General features: G+C 41.9%; 2 protein-coding genes across 4 annotated transcripts in view; one reads left to right on the forward strand and one right to left on the reverse strand.

The window, feature by feature from the left end:
• The window catches only part of SMYD4 (SET and MYND domain containing 4), a 59,228-nt gene extending 35,513 nt beyond the window's left edge, over positions 1–23,715 (reverse strand). Inside the window, exon 1 of one of the 3 annotated variants that reach the window (XM_063449936.1) lies at positions 23,676–23,715. Coding sequence is in view for 2 of the 3 variants with exons in the window: in XM_063449935.1 (XP_063306005.1) it covers positions 21,031–21,064 (34 nt within the window). In the remaining variant the exon portion in view is untranslated. Of the gene's footprint in view, positions 1–21,030; positions 21,205–23,675 lie in introns of those variants that run through there. The other 2 variants (XM_063449935.1, XM_063449937.1) reach the window with 2 other exon arrangements.
• A 303-nt stretch (positions 23,716–24,018) lies between these two features.
• The window catches only part of RPA1 (replication protein A1), a 70,485-nt gene continuing 67,287 nt past the window's right edge, over positions 24,019–27,216 (forward strand). Inside the window, exon 1 of the mRNA XM_063449938.1 lies at positions 24,019–24,177. Within this exon, the coding sequence (XP_063306008.1) occupies positions 24,019–24,177 (159 nt within the window). The remainder of the gene's footprint in view (positions 24,178–27,216) is intronic.

A 27,216-nucleotide genomic window follows, 5' to 3' on the forward strand; every position in this document is an offset into this window, starting at 1 on the left:
TCAGTGCTGCACTCTGCATGGGGACATTGAATTTTCATCATAGAGATGTTTGGCGAACAGAACCTCACCACTCTTAGAGGGGCCTGTTTACCAGCCTCCTGCCCCAGGACTATGGCCCCTGCAATAGACCTGGCTAAAATAATTTTAAGACTCTGTTCGTGCGATTGGGACTATATGGTTCAGTTACCGAACAACGGCATGAACCAGGGACCAAACGGGAGCTTGTAAACACCTATTAACAACTTGGAACGATTCTCACTGCAGTGTTCGAATTGTTCGTCTGGTTGGCCGCAATTCCTATGGACAACCATAAGGTGGTGTCCATATTGTTCGCATGAACGCAGACAGCGATGTTTGGGCGTGAATCTCATGGAACTAAAATCGGACACAGAAACTCCTGAACACCGCTGGACTTCCATCATCACCTGCGTTCGGTTCTATACAATTTAGAAGGGCGCTGTTGGCTGGAATCGTTCGTTTGGATGAGGGGAACAAGTTCCAGGGTAAGACCATTGACTCTGTTCGGTAGTTTGTTTGTTTTCAAGATAACGAACTAAACCAACCGCAAGCCCTGATTCTCAAATAAATGACTTCCAGGAAATTCCTGAACCCCTGAACTGATCTGGGTGATTTTTGTATATGTTGGTCGCCCAGATCAGGGCTATCAGTGGATGTAACCTTTTTGGGGTACTTATGGAATGTTTGGTAAAAAAGTATGTTTTTTTCTGGATTAGATCAGTACAGTTCCTGATTCAATTATCTCCCAGGCACAGAGGAGGGATTATCTGTTTATGTATGGGAGTGTCTGGATCTGAGAGCCAATGTAATTGTGTGTTTGTTTCTGCTGTGGTTTACTCTCAGGTCCAGGGGGAGTGAACCCTTGCATGGGGACTGTCATAAAAGGCCAAGGCTAATAATTTCATTAAAGGGACACTATAGTCACCTGAACAACTTTAGCTTAATGAAGCAGTTTTGGTGTATAGAACATGCCCCTGCAGCCTCACTGCTCAATTCTCTGCCATTTAGGAGTTAAATCCCTTTGTTTATGAACCCTAGTCACACCTCCCTGCATGTGACTTGCACAGCCTTCCATAAACACTTCCTGTAAAGAGAGCCTTATTTAGGCTTTCTTTATTGCAAGTTCTGTTTAATTAATATTTTCTTATCCCCTGCTATGTTAATAGCTTGCTAGACCCTGCAAGAGCCTCCTGTATGTGATTAAAGTTCAATTTAGAGATTGAGATACAATTATTAAAAGCGGCACTGTCATGCCGAACTTACCTTTCCTCAATCTCTTCCTCTTCTCCGCCTCTCTCAGGATCTGTTATTCTTTTCTTCCATTCTTCTTTAGTTTTCTTTAAAATTATAAGACAAAGTAGGGACTCTTTGCCTTATGGAGGATTCCTCCGCTTGACCAGCTCTGACCAGCAGAGGAGCAAAGTGTGCTTCATTTCCGCTGGTCAGAGCAATTTTCCCATGATCCCTAGCTTTCCTCCCAGTTCCCACAATACTTCCTGTCAGTATTGCCGAAAGTCCTGTCACTTAGACAGAACGCCGGCAAAACTGCCGAATTGCATCCTAACAGAATGAGAAGAGTTTCTCCATTGGTGTTAGGATGCAATTCGGTACTTTGATCGTATCGGAATTTCATTCTAATGAATGAAACTCCGATCCTATTCATTGCTGTGGCTGCATCTTGCAGCCGCTTAGTAGATAACTCCCTAATTCCCACGGTATCAGGGAGCTATCTACTAAAAGGCTGAAAGACCTGAATTGGTCTTGAAGCCAAATGTACTAATACTAAGTAAAGAATACTTAGTATTAGTAAATAATATGCCCCTACTCGCTATACCGTGAGTAGGGGCATGTCTAGTAAGCAGTGAGCAGCCTGTGGCTGCTCACTGTAAAAAACAAAAAAAAAAAAAACACCTAATAACCACCCCCCCCCCCCCCCTGCGCGGGGGTTAAAGATGGGGGGGACCTACTGTCCTCCCCCCTGGCCCCCACCCCTGCGCGGTGGGTGGGGGCCCTAATAAAATAATAAGGGGGGGGACCTACTGTCCTCCCCCCCTGGCCCCCACCCCTGCGCTGTGGGTGGGGGCCCTAATAAAATAATAAGGGGGGGACCTACTGTCCTCCCCCCCTGGCCCCCACCCCTGCGCTGTGGGTGGGGGCCCTAATAAAATAATAAGGGGGGGGACCTACTGTCCTCCCCCCCTGGCCCCCACCCCTGCGCTGTGGGTGGGGGCCCTAATAAAATAATAAGGGGGGGGGGGCCTACTGTCCTCCCCCCCTGGCCCCCACCCCTGCGCGGTGGGTGGGGGCCCTAGTAAAATAATAAGGGGGGGGGACCTACTGTCCTCCCCCCCTGGCCCCCACCCCTGCGCTGTGGGTGGGGGCCCTAATAAAATAATAAGGGGGGGGACCTACTGTCCTCCCCCCCTGGCCCCCACCCCTGAGCGGTGGGTGGGGGCCCTAAATGAACCCCCCCCCCATTAAGGTGACTAGGGGTCCCAAGCCCCTAGTCACCCCCCCCCCCACCCAAAACATTCTATCCCCTACCTACCCCCCTCACCCTAAAAATAGTGAGGGGGGAATAAAATAACTAACCTGTAAAAAAAAAAAATTAAACTTACCATTTGACGTCTTCTTTTTTCTAAATTCTTCTTTCTTCAGCCCCCAAAAAAGCCAAATAAAAATCCATCATACCCGTCGCACTTTAAAAAAAAACAAAAAAAAAACGAGCGCAAAAAAAAATTAATCCATGTTCACCCATGGAGGGCACGCCGCGTACTGAGCTCCGCAGGGCGGATCAAGGCTTATATAGCCTTGCCCCGCCCTGCAATTAGGCTTAGAACACACTGATTGGTTGGTTTAAGCCAATCAGAGTGCTCTGTGTCATTTTACACAGCGTGGGAAAATTCAAAAGAACTTTCCCACGCTGTGTAAAATGACAGATCACTGTGATTGGATGGTTTTCAAGCCATCCAATCACAGTGCTCTGTGTCATTTTACAAGCGTGGGAAAATTATATATATATACACACACACACACACACACGTACGTATAATTACACAAGTATAATTACAATAATAAATAAAATATTGAAACAAAATATGATGTAAATTATATATTCATATGTAATTTCATTCTAACTGTATTTTGTTATTAATATATATATATTGGTAACAAAATACACTTAGAATGACATTCTATATCTATCTATATATAAAATACAAATAACCGCAAAAAAATATATATATATACACACACACACACACACACACATAATTACATAAAAGATTACATTAGTATACACGTAGAATTTAAATACCTATAAATGCATATATATATATTAAAATTCTACATGTATATTTAAGTAATCTTTTAACATAATTATATGATTTGATTAATTAAAATGTATTTGACATGCCTGACAACACAGGGAGAAAGTGCATAGAATTTAATTCGCAAGCACTATATTTGACCCTGTAACTCTCCAAGACATCATAAAACCTGTACATGGAGACTTCGCTGAACTCAAATATTAGTGTTTCAAACTGGTAAATTTTATTACAACGATGATATTTTAAGTAAAAGTGACGTTTTTTGCTTTTTTTTTTTACAAACAAACTGCACTTTTATGGACTATATTATTGTTGTAATATGTTTTACGGTTTTAAAAACACAAATATTTGTGTTTAGTGAAGTCTCCTGAGAATAACAGTACCCCCCATGTACAGGTTTTATGGTGTTTTAGAAAGTTAGAGAGTCACATATAAGGCTTGCATTTCATTTTTTTGACATTGAAATTTGCCAGATTGGTTATGTTGCCTTTGAGAGCGTATGGTAGCTCAGGAATGATAATTACCCCCATGATGGCATACCATTTGCAAAAGAAGACAACCCAATGTATTGCAAGTGGGGTATGTCGGTTTCGGTGATACTTCAATTTTGATAGTTATGGCTCGCTTCAGGTATGATGTGGACCTTTACCGACAAAAGGTCACTCCGGGTCATTCTAAGCTTAGCGTGTCTTTATGCAATCTATAGCTATATACGGAGTAGACCCTTCCGTTTCCAAATTACTTATAAATACTGTTTTCCTTAACTATTCTAGATGATTATTTGATTTATCACTAAAATAATTCAGTGTCTGAAGACCCGAAAAGGCACTGTAATAATATTGTAATAAATGAAACAATGACTCAAATAAATATAAGATAAAAGTGTATTGGATGAATGTAACAGAATGCAAAAATAGTCAGTAAATAATTAATCTTACCAAAGTTTAGTGGCTTACAGCATGTATGATGTCCGTGTGCAAGTGAGAATTTGAATGTATGCCTGAGTGAATGAATGTTAAAGAATGACAACGTCCTATCCTTTCTCCTTCAGTTAAATAGGCATTTTGTCCTCCATAAAGCAGCCCCCACCTGTGTGATTTTCCCAAAAAGGTTTTCTAACTTGTTACATGATGTAATGTATTGCATATCTAAGTTTGGGATATTCCCTAAATGGCTCGAGCTTGTAATTAGCTTACGAAGTGTTTTTGTATACATTTAACTGACAGCACATGTGTTTTTGGAATATTCTCTAGAAGGCTCTTGCCTGTAATTAGCTTACAACGAGTTTTGTATACATTTGACTGACAGCACATGTGTTTGTTCTAATTTAACTTTAACCTTGTGGAAATGTCATTGAAAGTGTAACGTTTTCAAATCTAAGCAAAAGGGCCTGCAATATTTCATACACCTATTGTACATATATATTGCAAACTGCACATTAAATAATGATCCACACTCCACACTCCCCCACTTGTTTTTCTTCTATGACAAAACCAAAAAGAAAAAACAAGAGAAAAACTGTGAAAAATCTAAAACAAAACAACACTTGTGCCAAAGAGAAGAGAAAGAGAGAAAGAGAAAAATAAATTGCATACAAGTGGTACCAGCAGAAACACAGGAATGAGAAATATAACACAGAGTGACGTAGTAAACTGTGTTAAAGCTACATTAAAGTTCTTTAGAGATCTTGATTGAAGAAGTCAAATACCAGTATCAAATCTGGAAGTCCAATAGAAGGAATATTAGCGACATAGCAAGAAATATAGTTCATGGAGAGTTCAGAATTAGAGTCCAGGCCACAGAATGAAATAGCAATTTGCAGCATGAGATTCACCCATAAAATAGCAACAATAGACATTCACAGCAACCATACAGGAAGTTTGAGAAGTAGGATAACCATGATAGCTCCTCAACTCCTTAGGTATATGCAAAGTTTAGGAAATCTTCGTCAGAGGTAGTATGCAAAGTCTTCATCCTAGTACCGATCGTACCCATAGACAGTATAGCAGTCAGTAGGAATTTTCTTAGAAATAGAAATTCTTCACAAATAAGTGTAATAAAAGCAGCTGGATGTACGTTGACAGAGAAAGTTACTGATAATAGAGTGTAGCTGGTAAACCTGTCATCAGAATGTACCACTTAGTATTTAAAATAAAGAGACAGAAATGCCCAAGTGCTGTTTAAAAATAAATGTAAGGAACCAGTCATGACATAGAAGAAAAGCAAAATGGAGATCTAAAAGAAAACAAAAATAATGTAAGATCATGGACACAGAATACAATCCAAAATTAACGAGGAGTGGGAAGCTGAGAGGGATCCAAAGATACAGAATAACCATTTAGTGTATATAATGGGAGAAGACGTTTATGCTTAGACTCTAAGTCCTCCAACACAGCCACCTTTTTACACAGATTACGATGTAAACGTTTGAAATAGCAACCACTGATACAGATGAATAAAAATAAAATCAGTTGTAAGAGAGAAATAACTACAACTGGATGCAACATTATATTAAAAAAATGTGTAGCAGTATTACTGTATCCCAAAACAGATTCCCACCATGAGGTCTGACCATCTTGTTTAACAGCAGCAGAGACCTGTTTAAGAATCCCTTGTTTATGTGTGACAGTAATTTGAGCTTGGTGCGAAACACTCTTTAATGAATCAAGCAATGTCGTAATTGATGTTGAGTCAGTTAACCATTTTTTCATCTCAGAACCCATACCCAAGGGCAAATCTGACATGGAAAAATCAACAATACGTTCCCATGATAAATCCAAACTTATGTTAGTAAGTTGAGGCATAGTGAAGTTCCATACTGAAGAAGCAATATAAGACACAGGAATGGAATTACACCACGTGCCAGGCAATAAGTGAGTGCTGAGAAGGGATTCGTCCATTGTTTTAAAAATAATTTGATCAGGCTGAAATAAGTGAAAACAAACACGATCTAACCCCAAGTAGTAGACAGGATTTGTAACATTAAATTGACCATGAAAACTACATTCATCCTGATTAACCCAACATGTTTCAGTAGTAGTTTTATATTGGGATGGAGAACATATATAAGAATTAGCATTCGAGTGACACAAGGAAATGTCTACAAGGGTCCAGTTGGAACTATCCGTACCCTGGGCTACCCATTGATGTGAAAGTTCAGGCAACAATAATGAACCATTAGATGGTAGGCCAATTGTAGCTAAACGATAAATAATAGCATCTTTGCCTGCCCATGGTATTAATGTTTGAATGGCACATCTTTCAAGTGAGCAGTCAGATAGAAGAACTTCCCACCACAAAAGATGAGTCATCGCAAAGTCAGTCACAGATTTTGAAGCAGCAAGACTCAACGAAGCAGGCCATCTACCAGACCATAAACTTTGCAACTGAAGTTTAAGATCGGCAGACAGATCAGCCTGAACCTGTGAACATAGCATTGCCCATGCAGTATCATGAGTAACATTGTAAACTGAGTCGACCAGAGTGTGAAACTTATCAGAAATAATCTCAGTTGTATCTACCATAACATGAGTTTGATGCTGTTGAAGCTTAACAATATTAGTATTAATACCATATTGGGTATCCAGACCTGTAGAAGTATGAGAGGCTAAAGAAGCAAGTTTATATCTTAGAATTTCTGAATTAATTTGTGCAGCTGATCCCATGACACTACCATATGTACCTAACCCAGTAGCTAAAATATCTCGTCTAGGGCGATGGTGTGATCGAAGTGATACATTATATAACATGCTTTCATGAAACCACCACTGAAAAGCTCTTTCCTGTACTGATACGAATGGTGTACAATTGGAATATTGTGTGGAAACCAACCATTTATTTAATTGTAAGTGCCAGGTAACCAAACGATATGAAACATCATATGCTACTTGTGTAGCAGAGTCTAAACGAACTTGAATAGGGTCACCTTCTTTAAATGGAGGTGTGGTAGATTCTGGTATAGGAGTAGAGGGAGATACAGAAGCTATAGGAGTAGAAGGTTGAGCTATTTCATCAATTCTAACTATAAACTGTGGAATACCATTGTCTGTACATTGCCATTCACCTACAGAATCAGAGGGGTTGGAAGTATCAACCAAAATAGTCGCAGGCATTGCAACCGAAGTAGAGTCCTGGACTTCTGGACTTCCACAGGTATTAATATTATCCATGTTAGCCATAGGGCGGCGGTTAGAATTATGAAAAATGCCAGAAGTAGTAGATTGCAAATCAATACTGCATATCAGACAAATATTTTTATCAAGATGCGGAAGTGCACCATATTCTGGAATCAGAAGATGGGTTTTATTAATAAACCATAGCTGAGCATAGTCAAATTTTGGAACACTTGCAATAAAAAGTGCAACAAATTGTGGGGATGCAGAACTATGAGAAATATGATATATGGGACGGTTAGATTTAACACTATTACGCTGAAAGTTAGACAATAAGGAAAAGATAAGGTCAATGCTGGTAGTAGGGTGTGAGACTAAATATATAGGTTTAAAAGGAGCAAGCACTTCAGAAGAAGTGACAAGACGCTTCTGCAGATTATGATTATCTGGATGCCAAATGTTAGTAAAGGTATAGAGCAAACACATCACTGTAACGCATCCCATCAAGCAACATGTCCAAGATGCCATAGTCTAATTTGTAGGCTATGAAAACCAATAAAATAATTAGTTATGATCAAACTGTAAGTTACGGACACCAAACTTCAAATATAACATGAAAAATGTGGATAAGGAGATTATTACACAACGTTACTATTTATTATTAGTAAATACATAAAAAGTATCACACTAGGCTAGGAAAACATGCAACACGTGCAGAAAGTAGTCTAGCCAAAGCTAGTTTTGTACATCCGGTAGGACTGTTTTTATTTTTCTTTGTCCATATGAAGATTAGATGTAAAGGCGCCGATCATTCATAATGAACAGTAGAGTCTGGAACAGCCGTTCTAGAGTCTCAGTCCCTTTGTACACTTTCTAAAAAACAAAGTAAATATAGAATAACAAACACAGGGCTTTAAGAGCCCTTAAACAATTTAAGCTGCATTGCATGCTTGTAGACATTTAAACCATCTGATTTTTGAATAAGATAAACTGAGGGTCCCACTTTGTCCACAATAAGATATGGACCTTCCCAGCAATCTTTAGGAAATTTCCTAGGGTTTTTCTGTCCTTGTTTAAGCATGCACACAGAATCTCCCACTTGGTATTCAGTGAGGTCAGATTTTTTATCAAAATCACTGTTACTTTTTAAGGCGGACACCGCATCTGTGTGCAGCGCCTGTCATGTTATTTCAGAAATCGGAGAGAGTGTAGAATATCTAACCACTACAACTTGCAAACGGTCAAGCCATGAATTAAAGTCCACATTCCTCATGTCACCGTAACAGATGGTCATAACATGAGAAATGTTACTTGGTACAAGAGTGAAAATTAACTCCCGCACTGCTGGATCCAATTTAAGGTCAGCTTGTATGTCAGAACGTTTTTCTGAAGAAGTAGCCCCATTAGTAAGAGCAGCTAGGAAAACAATTACTCTGTTAGCAGTTTCTGTGATTGACTCATTAGGAATTTCCTTCAATTTGTCATCTGATAACACTTCGTTAGCCTCTAATTTAGGACCACGTGTTATAGGATTACAAGGAACAAGATCAGTTTTAGAGTGTTCAATTGGCAATTCTGGATACAAATGGGTATACGTGGGAGGAGCAGTGGGGACAGAAGTTACTTGTGAAGGAAACTCAATATTTTCATTTTTATGCTCCATCCATATTGCATTGTCGTCTTCATTAATTAAAGCAGAAGGAAGATCGACTGACAAGGTGGCAATCTGATACCATTTGTTTTCATGAGCAACAGGGGATTTTTTAAATATAGCACTTCCCCGTGCTTTACCTCCTAGTTTTAAAGAAGGAGAGTGCTTAGTACGCAGGCATTGTAAGGTGTCTACAGCTTGATCAAGAATTATATTTTTGGATTCTAACTTATGAACTTTATCTTGTAAGAATCCAGCAGTGTGAGCTGCATTTTGTGCCTGGGTGCGGTAATCTTCTATTTGTACATGCAGCGTATTAATAAGAGAAGCTTGCAGATTAAAACTAACTTGCAACTGTTCAATCATTTGAAGGGACATTAATAGCATATCTAGTAAAGCTTGCAAACTTCTACCCTTTTTTACTTTGTCATCTTTAAGCTGCATTAATGAGGGTAATACTTGAAAAATGTCCTCTAGAAACAGTGCATCACTTATATTTTCGCCCAACTTAAATGGACCTCCATATTTTTTAATCCAACATTTTATAAATTCTTGAAACACAGAAGGGAAAGAAAACAAAACAGGGGAATCAACGGATCTCTGTTCAGTATTTAAATCAATAGGGTCACTTGAACTAGTTTCAAGATTACCTATCCTATTTGGAAACTTAAAGAAAGACATACTTACAAAACGAGAATCCTCCCGGCAACTGAGTACACCGTGTTCTCCACTGCAAAAGACACGACTAAACCTCCCAAGGACGAGGCCCCCAGAATGTCGGTTTCGGTGATACTTCAATTTTGATAGTTATGGCTCGCTTCAGGTATGATGTGGACCTTTACCGACAAAAGGTCACTCCGGGTCATTCTAAGCTTAGCGTGTCTTTATGCAATCTATAGCTATATACGGAGTAGACCCTTCCGTTTCCAAATTACTTATAAATACTGTTTTCCTTAACTATTCTAGATGATTATTTGATTTATCACTAAAATAATTCAGTGTCTGAAGACCCGAAAAGGCACTGTAATAATATTGTAATAAATGAAACAATGACTCAAATAAATATAAGATAAAAGTGTATTGGATGAATGTAACAGAATGCAAAAATAGTCAGTAAATAATTAATCTTACCAAAGTTTAGTGGCTTACAGCATGTATGATGTCCGTGTGCAAGTGAGAATTTGAATGTATGCCTGAGTGAATGAATGTTAAAGAATGACAACGTCCTATCCTTTCTCCTTCAGTTAAATAGGCATTTTGTCCTCCATAAAGCAGCCCCCACCTGTGTGATTTTCCCAAAAAGGTTTTCTAACTTGTTACATGATGTAATGTATTGCATATCTAAGTTTGGGATATTCCCTAAATGGCTCGAGCTTGTAATTAGCTTACGAAGTGTTTTTGTATACATTTAACTGACAGCACATGTGTTTTTGGAATATTCTCTAGAAGGCTCTTGCCTGTAATTAGCTTACAACGAGTTTTGTATACATTTGACTGACAGCACATGTGTTTGTTCTAATTTAACTTTAACCTTGTGGAAATGTCATTGAAAGTGTAACGTTTTCAAATCTAAGCAAAAGGGCCTGCAATATTTCATACACCTATTGTACATATATATTGCAAACTGCACATTAAATAATGATCCACACTCCACAGGGTATGTCCAGTCTTTCTTAGTAGCCACATAGTCACAAACACTGGCCAAATATTAGTTTTTTGCTTTTTTCACAGAAAAACAAATATGAACGCTAACTTTGCCCAGTGTTTGTGACTAAGTAGCTACTAAAAAAGACTAAACATACCCCACATTCAATACCTTGGGTTGTCTACTTTTTCAAATGGTATGCCATTAGGGGGGTAATTCTTATTCCTGGGCTACCACACCGTCTCAAAGGTAACATTACTAATCTGGCAAATTTTAATTTGAAAAATATTTGACCCTGTAACTTTCCAAAACACCATAAAACCTGTTAATGGGGGGTACTGTTGTACTCATGAGATTTTTTTGCAGTAAACAGTATTATGACATTCACAGTTAAAATGTCAGGCGGAAATACAAATTTTAAAAAAAATCTTATTTTCTCACATTATTTTTAAATTTTATTCATAATAAATTATGTTCCATATATGAATAGTTAATGATAAATTAAAGCCCTGTTTCTCCTGAACAAAATGATATATAAGAGGTGTGGGTGCACTTAACATGACAGCGGTGAATTACGGCTGAACAGACATATAGCGCAAATTCCAGTTTTTGTTTACGTTTTGTTTTGATCAGAACGTGCACTATTGACTCCGTCCTGAAGGGGTTAACATGTTATTTTTCTAAAACAGTGAAATACATGATATTACAAGCTACACCAGTTATTCTATTTGTCCCCCAATATTGCCCTGGTTCCCACATCTATGACTTGATCCCCATTCCTTGGTCTGTGAAGGTGCATACATGGGTACAGAATTCCAAAGCTTGCATGCTTTTATATAGCACTTTCTAGACATTTCCTTGAGATGTCCAAATAGCACTCATGCCACAAATACAGTTGAAACGCCACTGGGGTGAAGTTTTGACCGACCGCTCATGAGGCATCTGGCCAAATTTGTTCCATAGTTTCAGTGGTAGCGGTCGGTCAATTTCGGGAGTTCCAAACCAAACAAAAAGGCAAACGGTTTGTTCGTCTAGTTCATACAAACAAACCTACCGAACAGCGCTCTCCTGGCTTGTCACGGAAAGAAGCAGGCATTTGTATGGTGAGGTTGAGTGTCTGACTTAGAGTTCCACACACTCGATGACCAAGTCCCGCTGCCTGTGTTCGTGTGACAAGAGAGCACAAAAAGGGACACTATATAGTCACCAGAACAACTACAGCTTATTGAATTTGTTCTGGTGAGTAGAATCATTACCTTCAGGCTTTTTGCTGTAAACATTGACTTTTCAGAGAAAATGCAGTGTTTACATTACAGCCTAGTGATAACTTCACTGGCCACTCCTCAGATGGCTGTTAGAGATCCTTCCTGGGCCATTGCTGCCTAAAATGCATCCAAACATTCAGTGTCTCCTCCCTCTGCATGCAGACACTGAACTTTCCTCATAGAGATTCATTGATTCAATTCATCTCTATGAGGAGATTGGTATTTGAATTGTGCTGGCTCTGCCCCTGATCTGTCTCTTTGGCAGTCTCAGCCAATCCTATGGGGAAGCATTGTGATTAGATCAGGCTACCACTTCTGATGATGTCAGCAGACAGTGGGCTGGCCTAAAGGAAACAGGGACTAAGTAAGCAGCTCCAGACTTGAATACAAGTAAGATTTTACCATTTTAGGGATGCATGATGGTGGGTTTAACCCTATAGGGTCAGGAATACATGTTTGTGTTCCTGACCCTATAGTGCTCCTTTAAACAATTGTGTCTCTTGCTCTGTAAATTGAACTTTAATCATATACAGGAGGCTCCTGCAGGGCCTAGCAAGCTATTAACATAGCAGGGAATAAGAAAATCTAAATTAAACAGAACTTGCAATAAAGAAAGGATAAACTTTATATGACTCTTTACAGGAAATGTTTAGGAAGGCTGTGCAAATCACATGCAGGGAGGTGTGACTAGGGTTCATAAACAAGGTGATTTAACTCCTAAATGGCAGAGAATTGAGCAGTGAGGCTGCAGCGGCATGTTCTATACACCAAAACTGCTTCATTAAGCTAAACTTGTTTTGGTGACTATAGTGTCCCTTTAATCCTGTATTTTTTTCGTGGTTTATGAGCCGGGGTGGTTGGTGCTCGGTAGATTAATCTACCAAACACAGGAAAGATGTTTCTGTTCGGGGAAACCGTAAAACAACCAGGGAAATGACTTGTGAACAGAAGAGAAAAATATAAAGTTTTTGGCACAAGAAATTTGGCCCATAGTTGGTGGGCAGGAGGCTAGCTTCCACACTCCTCCAGAAGTTTGTGGCAGACGTCCAGGGTAAGGAGTGTTTATCACAATCAATATCAGAAGTGACAGTTACTCTTTAAATGTAATTTCACAATAGTTAAAAGAGACACTAGAAGCACCCAGGTCACTTCAGCTCATGGAAGTGGTCTGGGCGCAGTGTCTCGTAACCCTGCTAAGGTAATTATTGCAGTTTTTAATAAACTGCAATAATTACATTGCAGGGTTTACTCCACCTCTAGTGGCTGTCTAACAGACAGCCACTAGAGAGACTTTCAGGTCGTTAGGCGACTTTTGAGGACATCCAGCGTCACCCAAGACCCCATAGGAAAGCATTGTATAATGCTTTCCTATGGGGGAAGCCATAATGCGAGAATTGCCATCGCTGCGCACGTGCGTTGTTTACCCCGCTGGAGGAGCGAAGGTGAAGCCTGAACCAGTGCTGAGGGACTGAAGAAGTTTTTAACTCCTTATGCACCATGGACAGAGGGGGGCACCATAGGGACAGGTAGCTATAGTGCCAGGAAAACAGCCGTTTTCCTATCACTATAGTTCCCTTTAATAAAAGTACCCAACCTATGTATCTGGAATCTTTATATGATAATCCTTACTAACTAAAACCACAAATGCCTGTAAGTTCAGTCATTGCAGGTTAACATACATACTGCATGCACCTCTTTAAACCAATACATGATGTAGTGGTTTTTGTGCCAGGAATGTCCTGCCACCAGCCAATGTAGGTAGTTAATTAACTAATGATTTGAATTCTTACTTGGATCTGCCAGAAAGAAAGTCTGATTGACAACTACTAGAGGCAGTCTTAAACCTGCAATGTAAATATTGCAGTGTCTTGGACACTGCACTCAGACCACTTAGATGAGATGAAGTGGTCTGAGTGACTAACTATAGTGTCCATTTAATGAACAGTTTAATCCCAAAAAGTCTGCAAAATGGCACTCAATAGCTCTGTTGCTCAACTTTCAATGCCGGTTCACAGGTTTCAGCCTAATTGCGTGACCTTGTGTCCTATGTATAGCCTTGTTTATGAACAGAATTCCGAGATAATGGATTGTACTGGCCCTTAATATATTTGTATAATGCTATCATATCCCCTCTCAGGCGCCGTTTCTCCAAACTAAAGAGATTCACATTTTTTAACCTTTCTTCGTAACTAAAATGCTCCATTCCTTTTATCACTTTTGTAGCTTGTCTCTGCACTTTTTCTAGTGCCATGATATCCTTCTTTAAAACAGGTGCCCAAAATTGCACAGCATATTCAAGGTGTGGTCTCACCAGCAATTTATAAAGAGGCAAAATTATATTTTCATCCTGAGAATTTATGCCCCTGTTTATACATGACAAAACCTTACTGGCCTTAGCAACTGCAGATTGACATTGCATATTGCTGCCTAATTTGTTGTCTATAACAATTTCCAAATCCTTGTCGTGTGTGGCTATCCCTAATTCACTACCATCTAGGGTGTAAGTTGCTTGTGCATTCTTGACCCCGAAGTGCATAACTTTGCATTTCTGTACATTAAATTTCATCTGCCATTTTAGTGCCCAGTCCCCCAATCTATCCAAATCCCTCTGCAGCAAAGCAATATCCTGCTCATATTTTATTACTTTACAAATTTTTGTGTCATCTGCAAACAATTAAACATGGCTTTCAATGCCTATTTCAAGATCATTTTTAAAAATGTTAAATAGAAGCGGTCCCAAAACAAAACCCTGAGGGACACCACTTACCACTTTTGTCCAGCCTGTAAATTTACCATTAACCCCTTAAGGACACAGCTTCAGAAGCTGGACATACCCTTAAGGACACAAGCAATTTTTGCATTTTTTGCTGTTTGTGTTTAACTGCAATTTGCATCTCTCTCATTTATTGTACCAACACATATTATATACCGTTTTTTAGACAACAAAAAGGGCTTTAATTTGATGTGACCTATACATGTATAAATTCTCATTTATTAAAAAAAAAAAAAAGCAAAATAATGTGGAAAAAACAAAAAAAAAAACTTTTTTCCCCACGTTTTGGCAATAATAATGTGTGCATAATATGTACAGCTTAGGAAAAGTAATTCAAAATCAATTCATTTATTTGTCTTGATTTACAAAGTACATAATATGTGTAGGATTTCAGTTTATTTTGAAAGTTACAGGTCACAAACTACAAGGTCTAAAATAAAATTTCAATGTGAAACAATTTTAGAAGTTGGTATGTTTGTATTGGAAGTTTAATACCCATTACAGGAAACAAAATTGCCACACAAAAGTATATATTTATATAAAGTAGACATCACAGGCTATTTACCTAAGGTTAGTTTGACACTTTTTGCGTAGCCATTTCACCACCAATCTCTGCTTAATATTGGAGTAAAATTGTGTTTTTTCTCTATTTTGGCATATTCACATATAACAAGGTTTTTGTAATGTGTATTTCATAAATCTAGTGTGTGCTATCCCTGTACAGAACCCCATATTGTGTTCAGCTACATCTGCTGAGTACAACGATACCCCCGTTGTATACCTTTGCCCCTATTCTGTGAAGCTACAGTGCCATATAGGAGACCATGCTATTTCAGTTTCTAGAGTTGGAATTTTCATAGATGGTCATATGTCTGAATTTGTGGCATTATAGCCATTTGCCTGTTCAAATAACCCCATAAAGGCCTTCCATTTGAGAAAGCAGACACTCCAGGGTATGTTATTAGGCATATATTATACATTAACTTGCCACCATGTTTTCACCAATTTATTTAAAATTTTGTGGTGAGAAAAAAAAATAAATTTTTTTTTACATACATGTTGCATTTTCGCTGGGTATTTCTTACATTTGATAAGTGCCACTGTCATAAATTCCCCCTAAGTATGCTCAGTTACCCCTTCTGAGTAAAACAATATGCCCAATGTATGACCCAGACACTATTTTGTGAAGTTACAGTGCTGTGAGAGATGTGATAAGTTCAGGTTTTTAAGTGTGCATTTACATGGAGAGTTTTAATGGGTCCGTATTCTATTTTTAAAATATGTTAGCAGGCTGCTTTTTCCAATTACCCCAAAAAGGCATACTATTTCTTAAAGAAGACGCCCAAGGGTATTTCAAATGGCAAATTTTGAACCTTAGCGTGGGATAATTTTTCTGTTAGCTTGTATCAAGTGCAGTGGTAAAAAGCATTTTCTTCTGCCTTTTTGACACACAGTGAGTTTGTACTGTATATTTTGCAAACCTTATGTGTGCTACGGCTTTATAATACTTTATATGTTGCTCAGCTATGTTGTCTGAGTACAGCAATACCCCCGTATGTACCTTTGCCAGTTATATGGGGACGTTGAAGGGGCACATTTCAGACACAGCCATTGCAGGTTTTGTCAAACTTTGAATTTTTACGCTGTGTTGTTACCCCACTTTGAAGTTTTTTAGCAGGCTATATATTCCAACTATCCCATAAAAGCATACTATTTCTTAAAGAAGACATCCCAGGGTATTTCAAAAGGCATATTTTTTTTAATTTTTGTTGAGGCATGTGATTATAGGGGTGCAGAAAAAAGAGAGGGAGACGTTCAAGGATTGTACAGGATAGGGTCGACATAACATATTGACAAGTCTCCTACGATTATCAACCTCATTTTATATATAGTAGCATGCTATGACTAAATACTGTTTTCTCTCGCTTTAATGTTGTTATCTCTCGCTTTAATGTTGTTATCTCTCGCTTTAATACGGTTATCTCTCGCTTTAATACGGTTATCTCTCGCTTTAATACGGTTATCTCTCGCTTTAATACGGTTATCTCTCGCTTTAATACGGTTATCTCTCGCTTTAATACGGTTATCTCTCGCTTTAATACGGTTATCTCTCGCTTTAATACGGTTATCTCTCGCTTTAATACGGTTATCTCTCGCTTTAGTACTGTTATCACTCGCTTTAATATAGTTATCGCTAAATCTAAAAATACCAGTGCAATACATAAAACTAGTTATGGTTGGTAAGCTGTATGTAAAATCACATAGTAATCTAGTGTGCATCACTAACTAGGTAAAACAGTATGGGTTAGTTACGTGTTAGGAGATAATAAAAATAAAAATAATAATAATATAAGTAAACTGTTATCTAAACATTTCTGTTTCATTTAAACGTTGCTTTATAATATTAAGACTTAAGTATTGTTACTTGTATGGCCCTAAACATCTCACTAAGGCGTTCATATCAAGCAGTGATGCATATGTGGCAACAGGCTTAATATTGCTAACACATTTTATTTCCCGTGATAGTCTCTCAGGGTATAATGATGCTGTCGGTGTAGGGAGGTTTACTCCAGTGACTCTCTGCATGGATTGTAAGTCCTAGAGTAGGTCGCTTGGCTGAGAGTCTCTGGATGTGCCAGATGATGCCCCTTATATGGAGTCCCGGCAGTGTACCTGACAGCAGCTGATGAAGCCTGGTAAGTTCGGTTCTCTGGCCCAGTATCCACATGGAGGTGAAAGGTGCCTTCATTGGCGCATGATGAAGAGGTTTGCGCCCAGGCTTGTTTCAGCAGAACTGTTGTTGGGGCATAGCCTGGACTGCTGGTGGCATGCATGTTCGGATTGTAGGCAGGAGCAGCAGCAGGATATCTTTGAGTGAGGTAAGCGTGCTCTTGGCGGCGTGTCGGCATCTCTTCTCCCCAGGCAGATCTGTGGGCAGGTGTCTTTGTTATTCCTCCAGCTAAAGGGTCGTAGCTTCTCTGGACTCATGCTGCAGCTTTACGGTGGTTTGGGCGGCTAATGTGTCGAGCATCCATCTTGGCTCCCTGTAACATTTGTCTTCTAAACTTAATTCACAGAACTGTCAACGGTATCAGGTGTTTGCGGCCCATGACACGGGTAAGCAAGTGGGAAGTCCGGTTGGTGGCGGCCAGTGTGTCCGGTGATATTCTCAGTGCTCTTCTGCAACTCCCCCCGGGCATGCTGTTGTGTGTCAGTCGCTTGGTGTAAAGATTTCCCGGCATTGTGGCAGTACCACTGCCATGGGTCACCGGCCTTCGGCCTGAGGCCTTAGCAGGCGCTCGTGCCCTGTCGCCATTGATCCCATCAGCAGGATCGTGGGCCCCGGGGTCCGCCGGATCGCGGTCTTTTCCCAGGGAGTATGGCAGGCTGTAGAGGAATTCCTCTCGGTGAGCGCCCAGCCCAGAAGAAGGGCGTGCGGTCCCACGGGTAGCTCCGTCCACGGGAGTAGAGCGATGTTTTCGGTATGTCATCGGATTTAAGGGCTGCTGTATGTTGTGGGTCACCATATGTTGGCAGCCTTGTGCTCCATGCCAGGACCTGTCTGCTGTCTGCCGCGGGGTCTGCGGTTCTGTCTCCGTACATGTGGCCGCCGCCATCTTGACCGCGGGTCTCAGGCCTGCTTGGTGGTCGAGCAATGTCTCAGAGTTTGTCGTGGGACATGGACCGGGATCACCCCCCCGGTCCGGTGGGGGGGGAACAGGACCGGGCCAGCCGATGTACCACTTGCATGTTCGGCTCCTTCGGGCGGGATAGCGAAGCGGCGGCCGTCCGCCTCGCTCACCGCCAGGTCGGGTCCCGCTGGGTATTGCAGGGATCCCACCTCCGGGGGACTGGAACTTCAAGAGCGAGCCTCTCCCCGGCTCCGGTAGCCCGCATACGTTGCGGGTCAGGGTTGTTGGTCGCTGGATGCTTAATAAAATTGCAGATTATGGCGTATATGGGGCTGATTGTGCAGGAGCTGTTCTTCCCTGCGACCGCTCGGCTTGGCGGCCCGGCCCCGCCCCCCTCAAAAGGCATATTTTGAACCTTAGTGGGGGATCATTTTTCTGCTAGCTTGTACCAAGTGTAGTGGTAATAAGCATTTTTTCTGCTTTTTTGACACACCGTGAGTTTTTACTGTGTATTTTGCAAACCTTATGTGTGCTACAGCTATATAATACTTCCTATCTTGCTCAGCTGTGTCATCTGAGCACAGCAATACCCAAATGTACCTTTTCCAGGTATATGCGGACATTGAAGGGGCACATTTGAGACACAGCTATTTAAGTTTTTTCAAACTTTAAATTTTTACGCTGTGTTCATACCCCACTTTGGAGGTTTGTTTGTAGGTTAATTATTCCAGCTACCCCATAAAGGCATACCGTTTCTTAAAGAAGACACCCTAGGGTATTTCAAAAGATGTATTTTAACCCTTAGCGTGAAATAATTTTTCCGCTAGCTTATACCAAGTGTAGTGGTAATACGCTTTTTATATGCCTTTTTGACACTCAATGAGTTTGTAAAATATATTTTGCAAACCTTATAGGTGTTACACCAGTATAATACATCATATGTTGCTCCGCTATGTCATCTGAGTACAGCAATACCCCCGTATGTACCTTTACCAGGTATATGACAACGTTGAAGGGGCACATTTGAGACACAGCCATTCAAGGTAGAATTTTTACGCTGGGTCCATGCCCCACTTTGGAATTTTTTTAATAGGTTGTGTTTTCCCATTTACTTCACAAAGGCATACCATTTCCTAAAGAAGACACCCCAGGGTGTTTCAAAAGGCATATTTGAAACCTTACCGTGGTATCATTTTTTCGCTAGCCTGTACCAAGTGTAGCGGTAATACGCATTTTCCCCCTTTTTAAAACATTTTTTTAACTTTTTAAAAGTTTTTTTAACTTTTATTTAGCTTTTAACAACTTATTTTACTATTTTAAAACTTTGTTTAAACTTTTCAAAAGTTTTTTTTAACTTTTTATTGTTTTTTTTTTACTTTTAACCCCTAACTAGCCTAACTGTAAATCCCCCAATTTCCCCACTAACTTCTACCCACCTTAGCTAAATAAATAAATATTTTAAAATATTTAAATGAATTAATTAAATACATTTAACCCCTGAGGATTAAAAAAAATAAAAGTTAGCCCTCAGGGGTTAAAAGAAAAAAATCAGATCACAGTGAAATACTGTGATCTGTATTTTGATCACTGCAGGCAGTGATCAAAGGGCAGGGAAGGGGTTAAATTGTATTTGAAAGAGGTGAGGGGGTGGGATTTTATTGCCAACACTTTTTTTTCTTGCAGAGAGAAAGATCAGCACCGATCTGTCTCTCTGCTGTTCACAGCTCACACGGAGCTGCAGGGAAACAGATCAGGTTTCACTGCAGCACGTGTGATCACTCTGACTCCCGGTCAGAGCGATCACATGGGCTGATTCAGTGAAACTGCCTGTGGTAGTGTGCCTCCGATAGGGAGACACACTACAGGAAGATTAACTCCACGATTGCGGCAATCAGGGGTTAACTTTCATTTATGACGGAAATTTTCTGTCATGCGTCCTTAAGGGGAGTGCTGCAATGACGGAAAATTTCTGTCATGCATCCTTAAGGGGTTAATGACAACTCGTTGTACTCTATCCTTAAGTTCTACCCAAGAACAAGAATATTCATCTAGTCCAAATTCCTTTAGTTTGAACACTAACCTATTGTGAAGAACCGTATCAAATGCCTTGGCAAAATCCAAGTAGATCACATCCACTGCAACACCCTGATCTATACTTCTACTTACTTCTTCGTAGAATGTAGAAACCTATGTTTCATAAAACCATGTTGATTATTGCTAATAAAGTTCTTCCCAATGAATTCCTGAATATTATATGGTCCACAAAAGCAAGACAATTACAGGGTCATTGAATTTCATATAAAATAGCCAAACTGGAAAAATTATTTCAATCAGGTATGATTTGAATTCAGGACATTGGCCTTACATTTGAACTTAACTTTGAATTCTGAAGTGAGAATTGTGGAGTATTTAAAGTGGACCTCAAAGTTCTCCATGTCAACTATGCTTCCAGTAAGCTACTACGGTCCATTGTAGTGGTTATGGTGTCAGGTTTACTATGACACAGTTCCAGTTTAAAGCAACTTTGCATAATTTGCAAAGACCAGCAGTAGTGAACTTGCCGCTTAGGGTCTGGTGGCTGCAGGGAAAGGTGAGTTTTACTTACCTGAACCTGTCCCTTGTGGCCGCCCTTTCTGCATCTGGTGGGTGCTTTCCAGTTCCTAGAACGTCAACTGCCAGTAGCACACGTCAGTGCTGTACTCTAATTACACATGCTCGAAAGTACAGCACCGAGATCTATGGAGAATCCTGTGAGCGAGAGCACAGCAATGAGATCTATGGAGGATCCGCTGATGAGCGAGACAATGCTTATCCCCCAAACTGTCGTTAGCAGGAGCTCTGCCTTTTATCAAATTGGGTGAAAAATAGATATGGCAAAGAAGTACCAAATTTTACTTTATGTATTTTATGAATAGATTGAAAAAGAAGAAAATAAGAACACAATAGGTGTGAGGAAAAGAAGAGGTACAGACCGACGTTAGGCAAGTATAGGGTTACAGAGCGGATCCAAGAATTCACGCAGACAATGCGCAGGTTCAGCGAGGATAATAGACGCTCTGTGATGCTCTAGACCAGGTGCAGGGGAGGGTGGCGGGGTGTCCGGTGGTCCCCAGGTAAGTTGTCACACTGGTTTTATTTACTGTAGGAGAGAGCCAGAGCATCCCTGCCACCAGTGGCGTACATACCGGGGTCGCAGGGGTCGCGGCTGCGACCGGGCCCGGCCCACCAGGGGGCCCGGCCGCCCTGCGACTCGGTATGTATGTCACTGGGCCAGCCTCTTCTCCTGGGGGGCCCAGGAGCCGGCCACCTCCGGGCCCCCCGAGGCTGGCCCTGCTGTCATCCGGCTGGCCGGTACTGCGGGCGCGCGAGGGAGCACTGTCTCCTGAGTGTTTCCTCTTCAGCTCCCTCGCGCACCGCACTGATACCGGAGCCGGAAGATGACGTCATCTTCCGGCTCCGGCATCAGTACGCGGCGCGCGAGGGAGCTGAAGAGGAAGCACTCAGGAGACAGTGCTCCCTCGCGCGCCCGCCAGCCTGCCTGCCCACCGGGTGACCGGCCCCCCAGGAGCCCAGCAGCACCACTGGACCCCAGGGAATCCCCTCAGCTCTCCCACAGGTAAGGAGGCTGGGGGGATTTAAAAAAAAAAAATGTGTTTGTGAGTGTTAGTGAGTGTGTGTTAGAGTGTGAGTGTATGTTAGTGTGTGTTTGTGAGTGTATGTTAGTGTTAGTGAGTGTGTGTTAGAGTGTGAGTGTGTGTTTGTGAGTGTATGTTAGTGTTAGTGAGTATGTGTTAGAGTGTGAGTGTGTGTTAGAGTTAGTGAGTGTGTGTTAGGGTGTGTGTTTGTGAGTGTGAGTGTATGTTAGTGTTAGTGAGTGTGTGTTAGAGTGTGAGTGTGTGTGTTTGTGAGTGTGAGTGTATGTTAGTGAGTGTGTGTTTGTGAGTGTATGTTAGTGTGTGTTTGTGAGTGTATGTTAGTGTTAGCGAGTGTGTGTTTGTGAGTGTATGTTAGTGTGTGTGAGTGTATGTTAGTGTGTGTGAGTGTATGTTAGTGTGTGTGAGTGTATGTTAGTGTGTGTGAGTGTGTGTGAGTGTATGTTAGTGTGTTGTGAGTGTGAGTGTATGTTAGTGTGTGAGTGTATGTTAGTGTGTGAGTGTATGTTAGTGTGTGTTTGTGAGTGTTAGTGTGTGAGTGTATGTTAGTGTGTGAGTGTGTGTTAGAGTGTGAGTGTGTGTTAGAGTGTGAGTGTGTTAGTGTGTGTGAGTGTATGTTAGTGTGTGAGTGTATGTTAGTGTGTGTGAGTGTGTTAGCGTGTGTGTGTTAGTCTTAGAGTGTGTGTGAGTGTATGTTAGTGTGTGTGTGTGTGTTAGAGTGTGTGTTAGTGTGTGTGTCTGTTACTGAGTATGTTTGTGTGCATCTGTTAGTGAGTGTGTATGTATGTCTGTCACTGAGTGTGTGTCTGTCAGTAAATGTGTGCGTCTGTTCATGAGAGTCTGTGTGTGTGTGTCTTAAGCACTTACCTTTCTCCAGCGCCGGACTCCCTTGGCGCTGGGAATCTCTCCGCCTCTCAGCTCCGAATACGCATGCATGGCAAGAGCCACGCGCGCATTCAAACCGCCCATAGGAAAACCGCCCATTATTATTTTCACAGTGAGAATCGCAGAAAATCCTCTAGCGGCTGTCAATGAGACAGCCACTAGAGGCTGGATTAACCCTCAGTGAAACATAGCCGTTTCTCTGAAACGGCTATGTTTTCAGCTGCAGGGTTAAAACTAGAGACCTGGCACCCAGACCACTTCATTGAGCTGATGTGATCTGGGTGTCTGTAGTGGTCCTTAAAGTGTATGTGTTTATGCATGCACTGGCGTACATACCGCGGTCACACAGGTCGCAGCCCTGCGACCCGGTGCTCGCCGCCATGTGTTGCGGCCCCTGCCCGCGCAGCGTAAGCGCGGGGGGGCCCACGGATCAGTTTTTGCACCGGGGCCCCATGGGTTGTGTGTACGCCACTGCCTGCCACCATAACCACTACATTACATAGACTGCATGGGTTACAGAGCATGAAGAGTTCCTTTAAATCTGACAATTCCCAATTTGGTGAATATCCCTTCTAGTTATCTATACAGAGCTTACTGCCATCACTGGTCCACTCATTGGTAACTGTATTGACAACACTACAGTGAGGGCACCTCATGGCACCACCCTCCTCCCCCGGACCAGTCTGGACAAGCCCCATGCTATCACACTCACGTTCTGCCCCAGTTCTTTGTAATCCGAATCACGTGACTGCCTTGGCGCCAGAGTGACGTAACCGCGTGCCCGGCTCTCTATAGTCTAAGAGGTTGGGCATGATGCCACCGTGCCGCCATGACTGATAGTGGCAATTCAACATCAACAAATATCGGCTAACAATGATATATAAAAAGACAAAAAAAACGCTATTGTCTAGTAAACAGGTATAACAGAAACCCGAAAACCACTCACAGTCCTTCGTGTTATAACGTAGACCCATTTAATGAGTCCTGGGGGGGTGATTTCCGACAGGAAGTAAGATGGCCGGACCGGCTTCTCCCGGGCAAGCTTTCGTGCGGTGATGTCACGCGCGCTGTCATTCGCCGTTGAGTTTGGCGCCACACGGCTCGAGGCAGTCGGCGCGCTGGTAGACAGGCGGCTCGCTTTGTGTGCGGACTGGGAGCGCGGGATCCTCGGCAGCGACATGGCGACTCCAGGGCTCAGCGAGGGGGCCATAGCGGTAAGTCGCCAGGCGGCCAGCACAGTCTGGGCTACCTAGTGACGCACGAAGTTTGAACCACTTCTCCACGCGGCCGACTGGCACATGAAAAGGGCTGCCCTGCACTATGCACAGCTCGGGAATAATGAGGGGGAAAGACATGACTCGGGATTATTAAAGTGTTACTACTTATTATTGTTTCTTCTCTTGTGGGTGATTGTTGCATATTATACTATGCTGCACTTTTCATGTGCCGCCCATCAGCATGTAGGAGCTATAAATGCTATGTTTGCATCTGAAGGGTTAAAACTTGAGTGACCTGGCACCCAGACCACTTCATTGAGCTGAAGTGGTCTGGGTGACTATAGTGTCCCTTTAAGAATGAAAGGACCCAAACAGGTTGCCTTCCCTGGGCCCTGTGGGATCTAAATCCTTCCCTGTTAGTAACCCTATTTACTGGACATGGTTGAAAACTTTATTAACGAAGGAATAACTCTTATGACAGATTTGTGTTTTTTTTGGTTTTTTTTTACGGTTAAAGGACCACTCTAGTGCCAGGAAAACATACTCGTTTTCCTGGCACTAGAGTGCCCTGAGGGTGCTCCCACCCTCAGGGACCCCCTCCCGCCCGGCTCTGGAAAGGGGTAAAATCTTACCTTTTTCTAGCGGTGGGCGGAGAGATCTTCTCCTCCCCGTCAGCTGAATGCGCACGCGCGGCAAGAGCTGCGCGCGCATTCAGCCGGTCACATAGGAAAGCATTCATAATGCTTTCCTATGGACGCTTGCGTGCTCTCACTGTGATTTTCACAGTGAGAATCACGCAAGCGCCTCTAGCGGCTGTCAATGAGACAGCCACTAGAGGATTGGGGGGAAGGCTTAACCCATTCACAAACATAGCAGTTTCTCTGAAACTGCTATGTTTATGAAAAAATGGGTTAACCCTAGAAGGACCTGGCACCCAGACCACTTCATTAAGCTGAAGTGGTCTGGGTGCCTAGAGTGGTCCTTTAAGAGGTAAATTGCCTTTAGGATGCGATACTGTAGAATGTAAGTCCTAAGACTTGGGAAAAAACTTGGCAGAGAGTATTGGATTTTGTAGTCCTAACCTGTTTAAAGCGGCACTGTCTCTTTTAGGATCTCTTCATTTTCTGCAAAGCAGCCAAATATATGCTTGACCCCTTAAGGACACATGACGTGTGACATGTCATGATTCCCTTTTATTCCAGAAGTTTGATCCTTAAAGGGACACTCCAGGCACCCAGACCACTTCTTCCCATTGGAGTGGTCTGGGTGCCAACTCCCACTACTCTTAACCCGGCAAGTGTAAAACTGCAATAATTACCTTTCTGGGTTAACTCCATCTCGAGGGCACTTCCTGGTTTCTAGCACAGGAAATCTGTGCTTGTGCATCGCTGGACGTCCTCACGCTGTGTGAGGACCTCCAGCGTCGCTCATTTCCCCATAGGAAAGCATTGAAATGCATTTTAAATGCTTTCCTATGGGGAGCGCTAATGCGTACGTGTGGCATTGCCGTGCGTGCGCATTAGGTCTCCCCAGCTGGTGGGCGGGATCAGTCTTGCCCACCGGCTGACGCAATCAGAGGGAGGAGCAGCGATGAGGGATATCGTCGCTGCCTCAGGTAAGTTACTGAAGGGGTTTTCACCCCTTTAGAAACCGGGGATTGGGGGGGGTGGGAGGGAGAGGGGACCTGCAGTGCCAGGAAAACAGATTGTTTTCCTGGCACTGGAGTTTCCCTTTAAAATATGGCACTAGCTGTAGAGATATACTTAAAGAAACACTTTAATGTTAGGAATACAGATATATTTTTAATATTATAGTATCCTAGTTACGACCCCACATGAGAAATAGTGGAGTTTTATTTATTACTCTATTATTTCATGGTTTTACATTTTAAAGGACTACTATAGTGCCAGGAAAATACTAGTCCTTGGGTCCCCCTCACCCTCTGGACCCCCCTCCCGCCGGGTTCTAGGGTGAGGAAGGGGTTAATCCCTTACCTTTTTTCCAGCGCCCTCGGCGCTGGGGACTCTCCTCCTCCTTTCCCCGTCATCGGCTGCATGCGCCGTGCGCGCATTCATCCAGTCTCATTGGAAAGCATTCTCAATGCTTTTCTATGGATACTGGCGTCTTCTCACTGTGAAAATCACAGTGAGTAGCGCGGAAGCGCCTCTAGCGGCTGTCAATGAGACAGCCACTAGAGGGTGGATTAACCCATAGGTAAACATAGCAGTTTCTCTGAAACTGCTATGTTTACAGCAGAAAGGGTTAATCCTAGATGGACCTGGCACCCAGACCACTTCATTAAGCTGAAGTGGTCCTTTAATGGTTGTCAATATGACAGCCACTAAAGGCAACAACAGCATTGCCATTTGGGAGGGGGCATGGCACCCAGACCACGTCATTGAGATGAAGTGACTTGGGGGCCTATAGTGTTCCTTTAACAGCTTGCTCCAAGGCATTGCTTTTTGCTGATGTCACTATTTGTATTCTTGCATGAAAATTATGAACGAGGTCTGTGTGTTTTGTAGTAATCGTGCACCTGCGGTTTAGAAAGCCTGTTTAGACACAAAATGTGTTCAGTTATTTGTATTCCATGAGAACATCCAGCGTCCATGAAATCCCCATAAGAATACCGTGAGTCAGTGCTTTCCTATGGGTAGGGCCTAATGCGCTTGCCGCACATGTGCATTAGTTCCAATGATCAGAAGTAGTTTGCAGGCTCTATGAAAATTGGCACCTTATCCAGCTCCAGTCTGACAGTTTTACCCGAAATTATATCCCAGACCCCAAAAAATTGTATTGACAAATCCAAGGTGAAATTTTAAAGGCAAACTGCTTTTCAAACAAAACATCCAATTGAAGCGGTCATGATATGTATGGCATGTAAATCCAGAAGTGACTATACATGGGTGTTTTCGGATTTATCGAAGGAAGGATAGCCATCTTGACCCACCATGATGCCCAGATACGATACTTCCTCTGTTTAATGATGGTAATCATCAATGGGTTGATAACTACTATACCAGTATTCATTTATTT

This window comes from Pelobates fuscus, chromosome 1 (assembly GCF_036172605.1).
Source record: "Pelobates fuscus isolate aPelFus1 chromosome 1, aPelFus1.pri, whole genome shotgun sequence".
In the NCBI taxonomy this organism is placed as follows: Eukaryota; Metazoa; Chordata; class Amphibia; order Anura; family Pelobatidae; genus Pelobates; species Pelobates fuscus.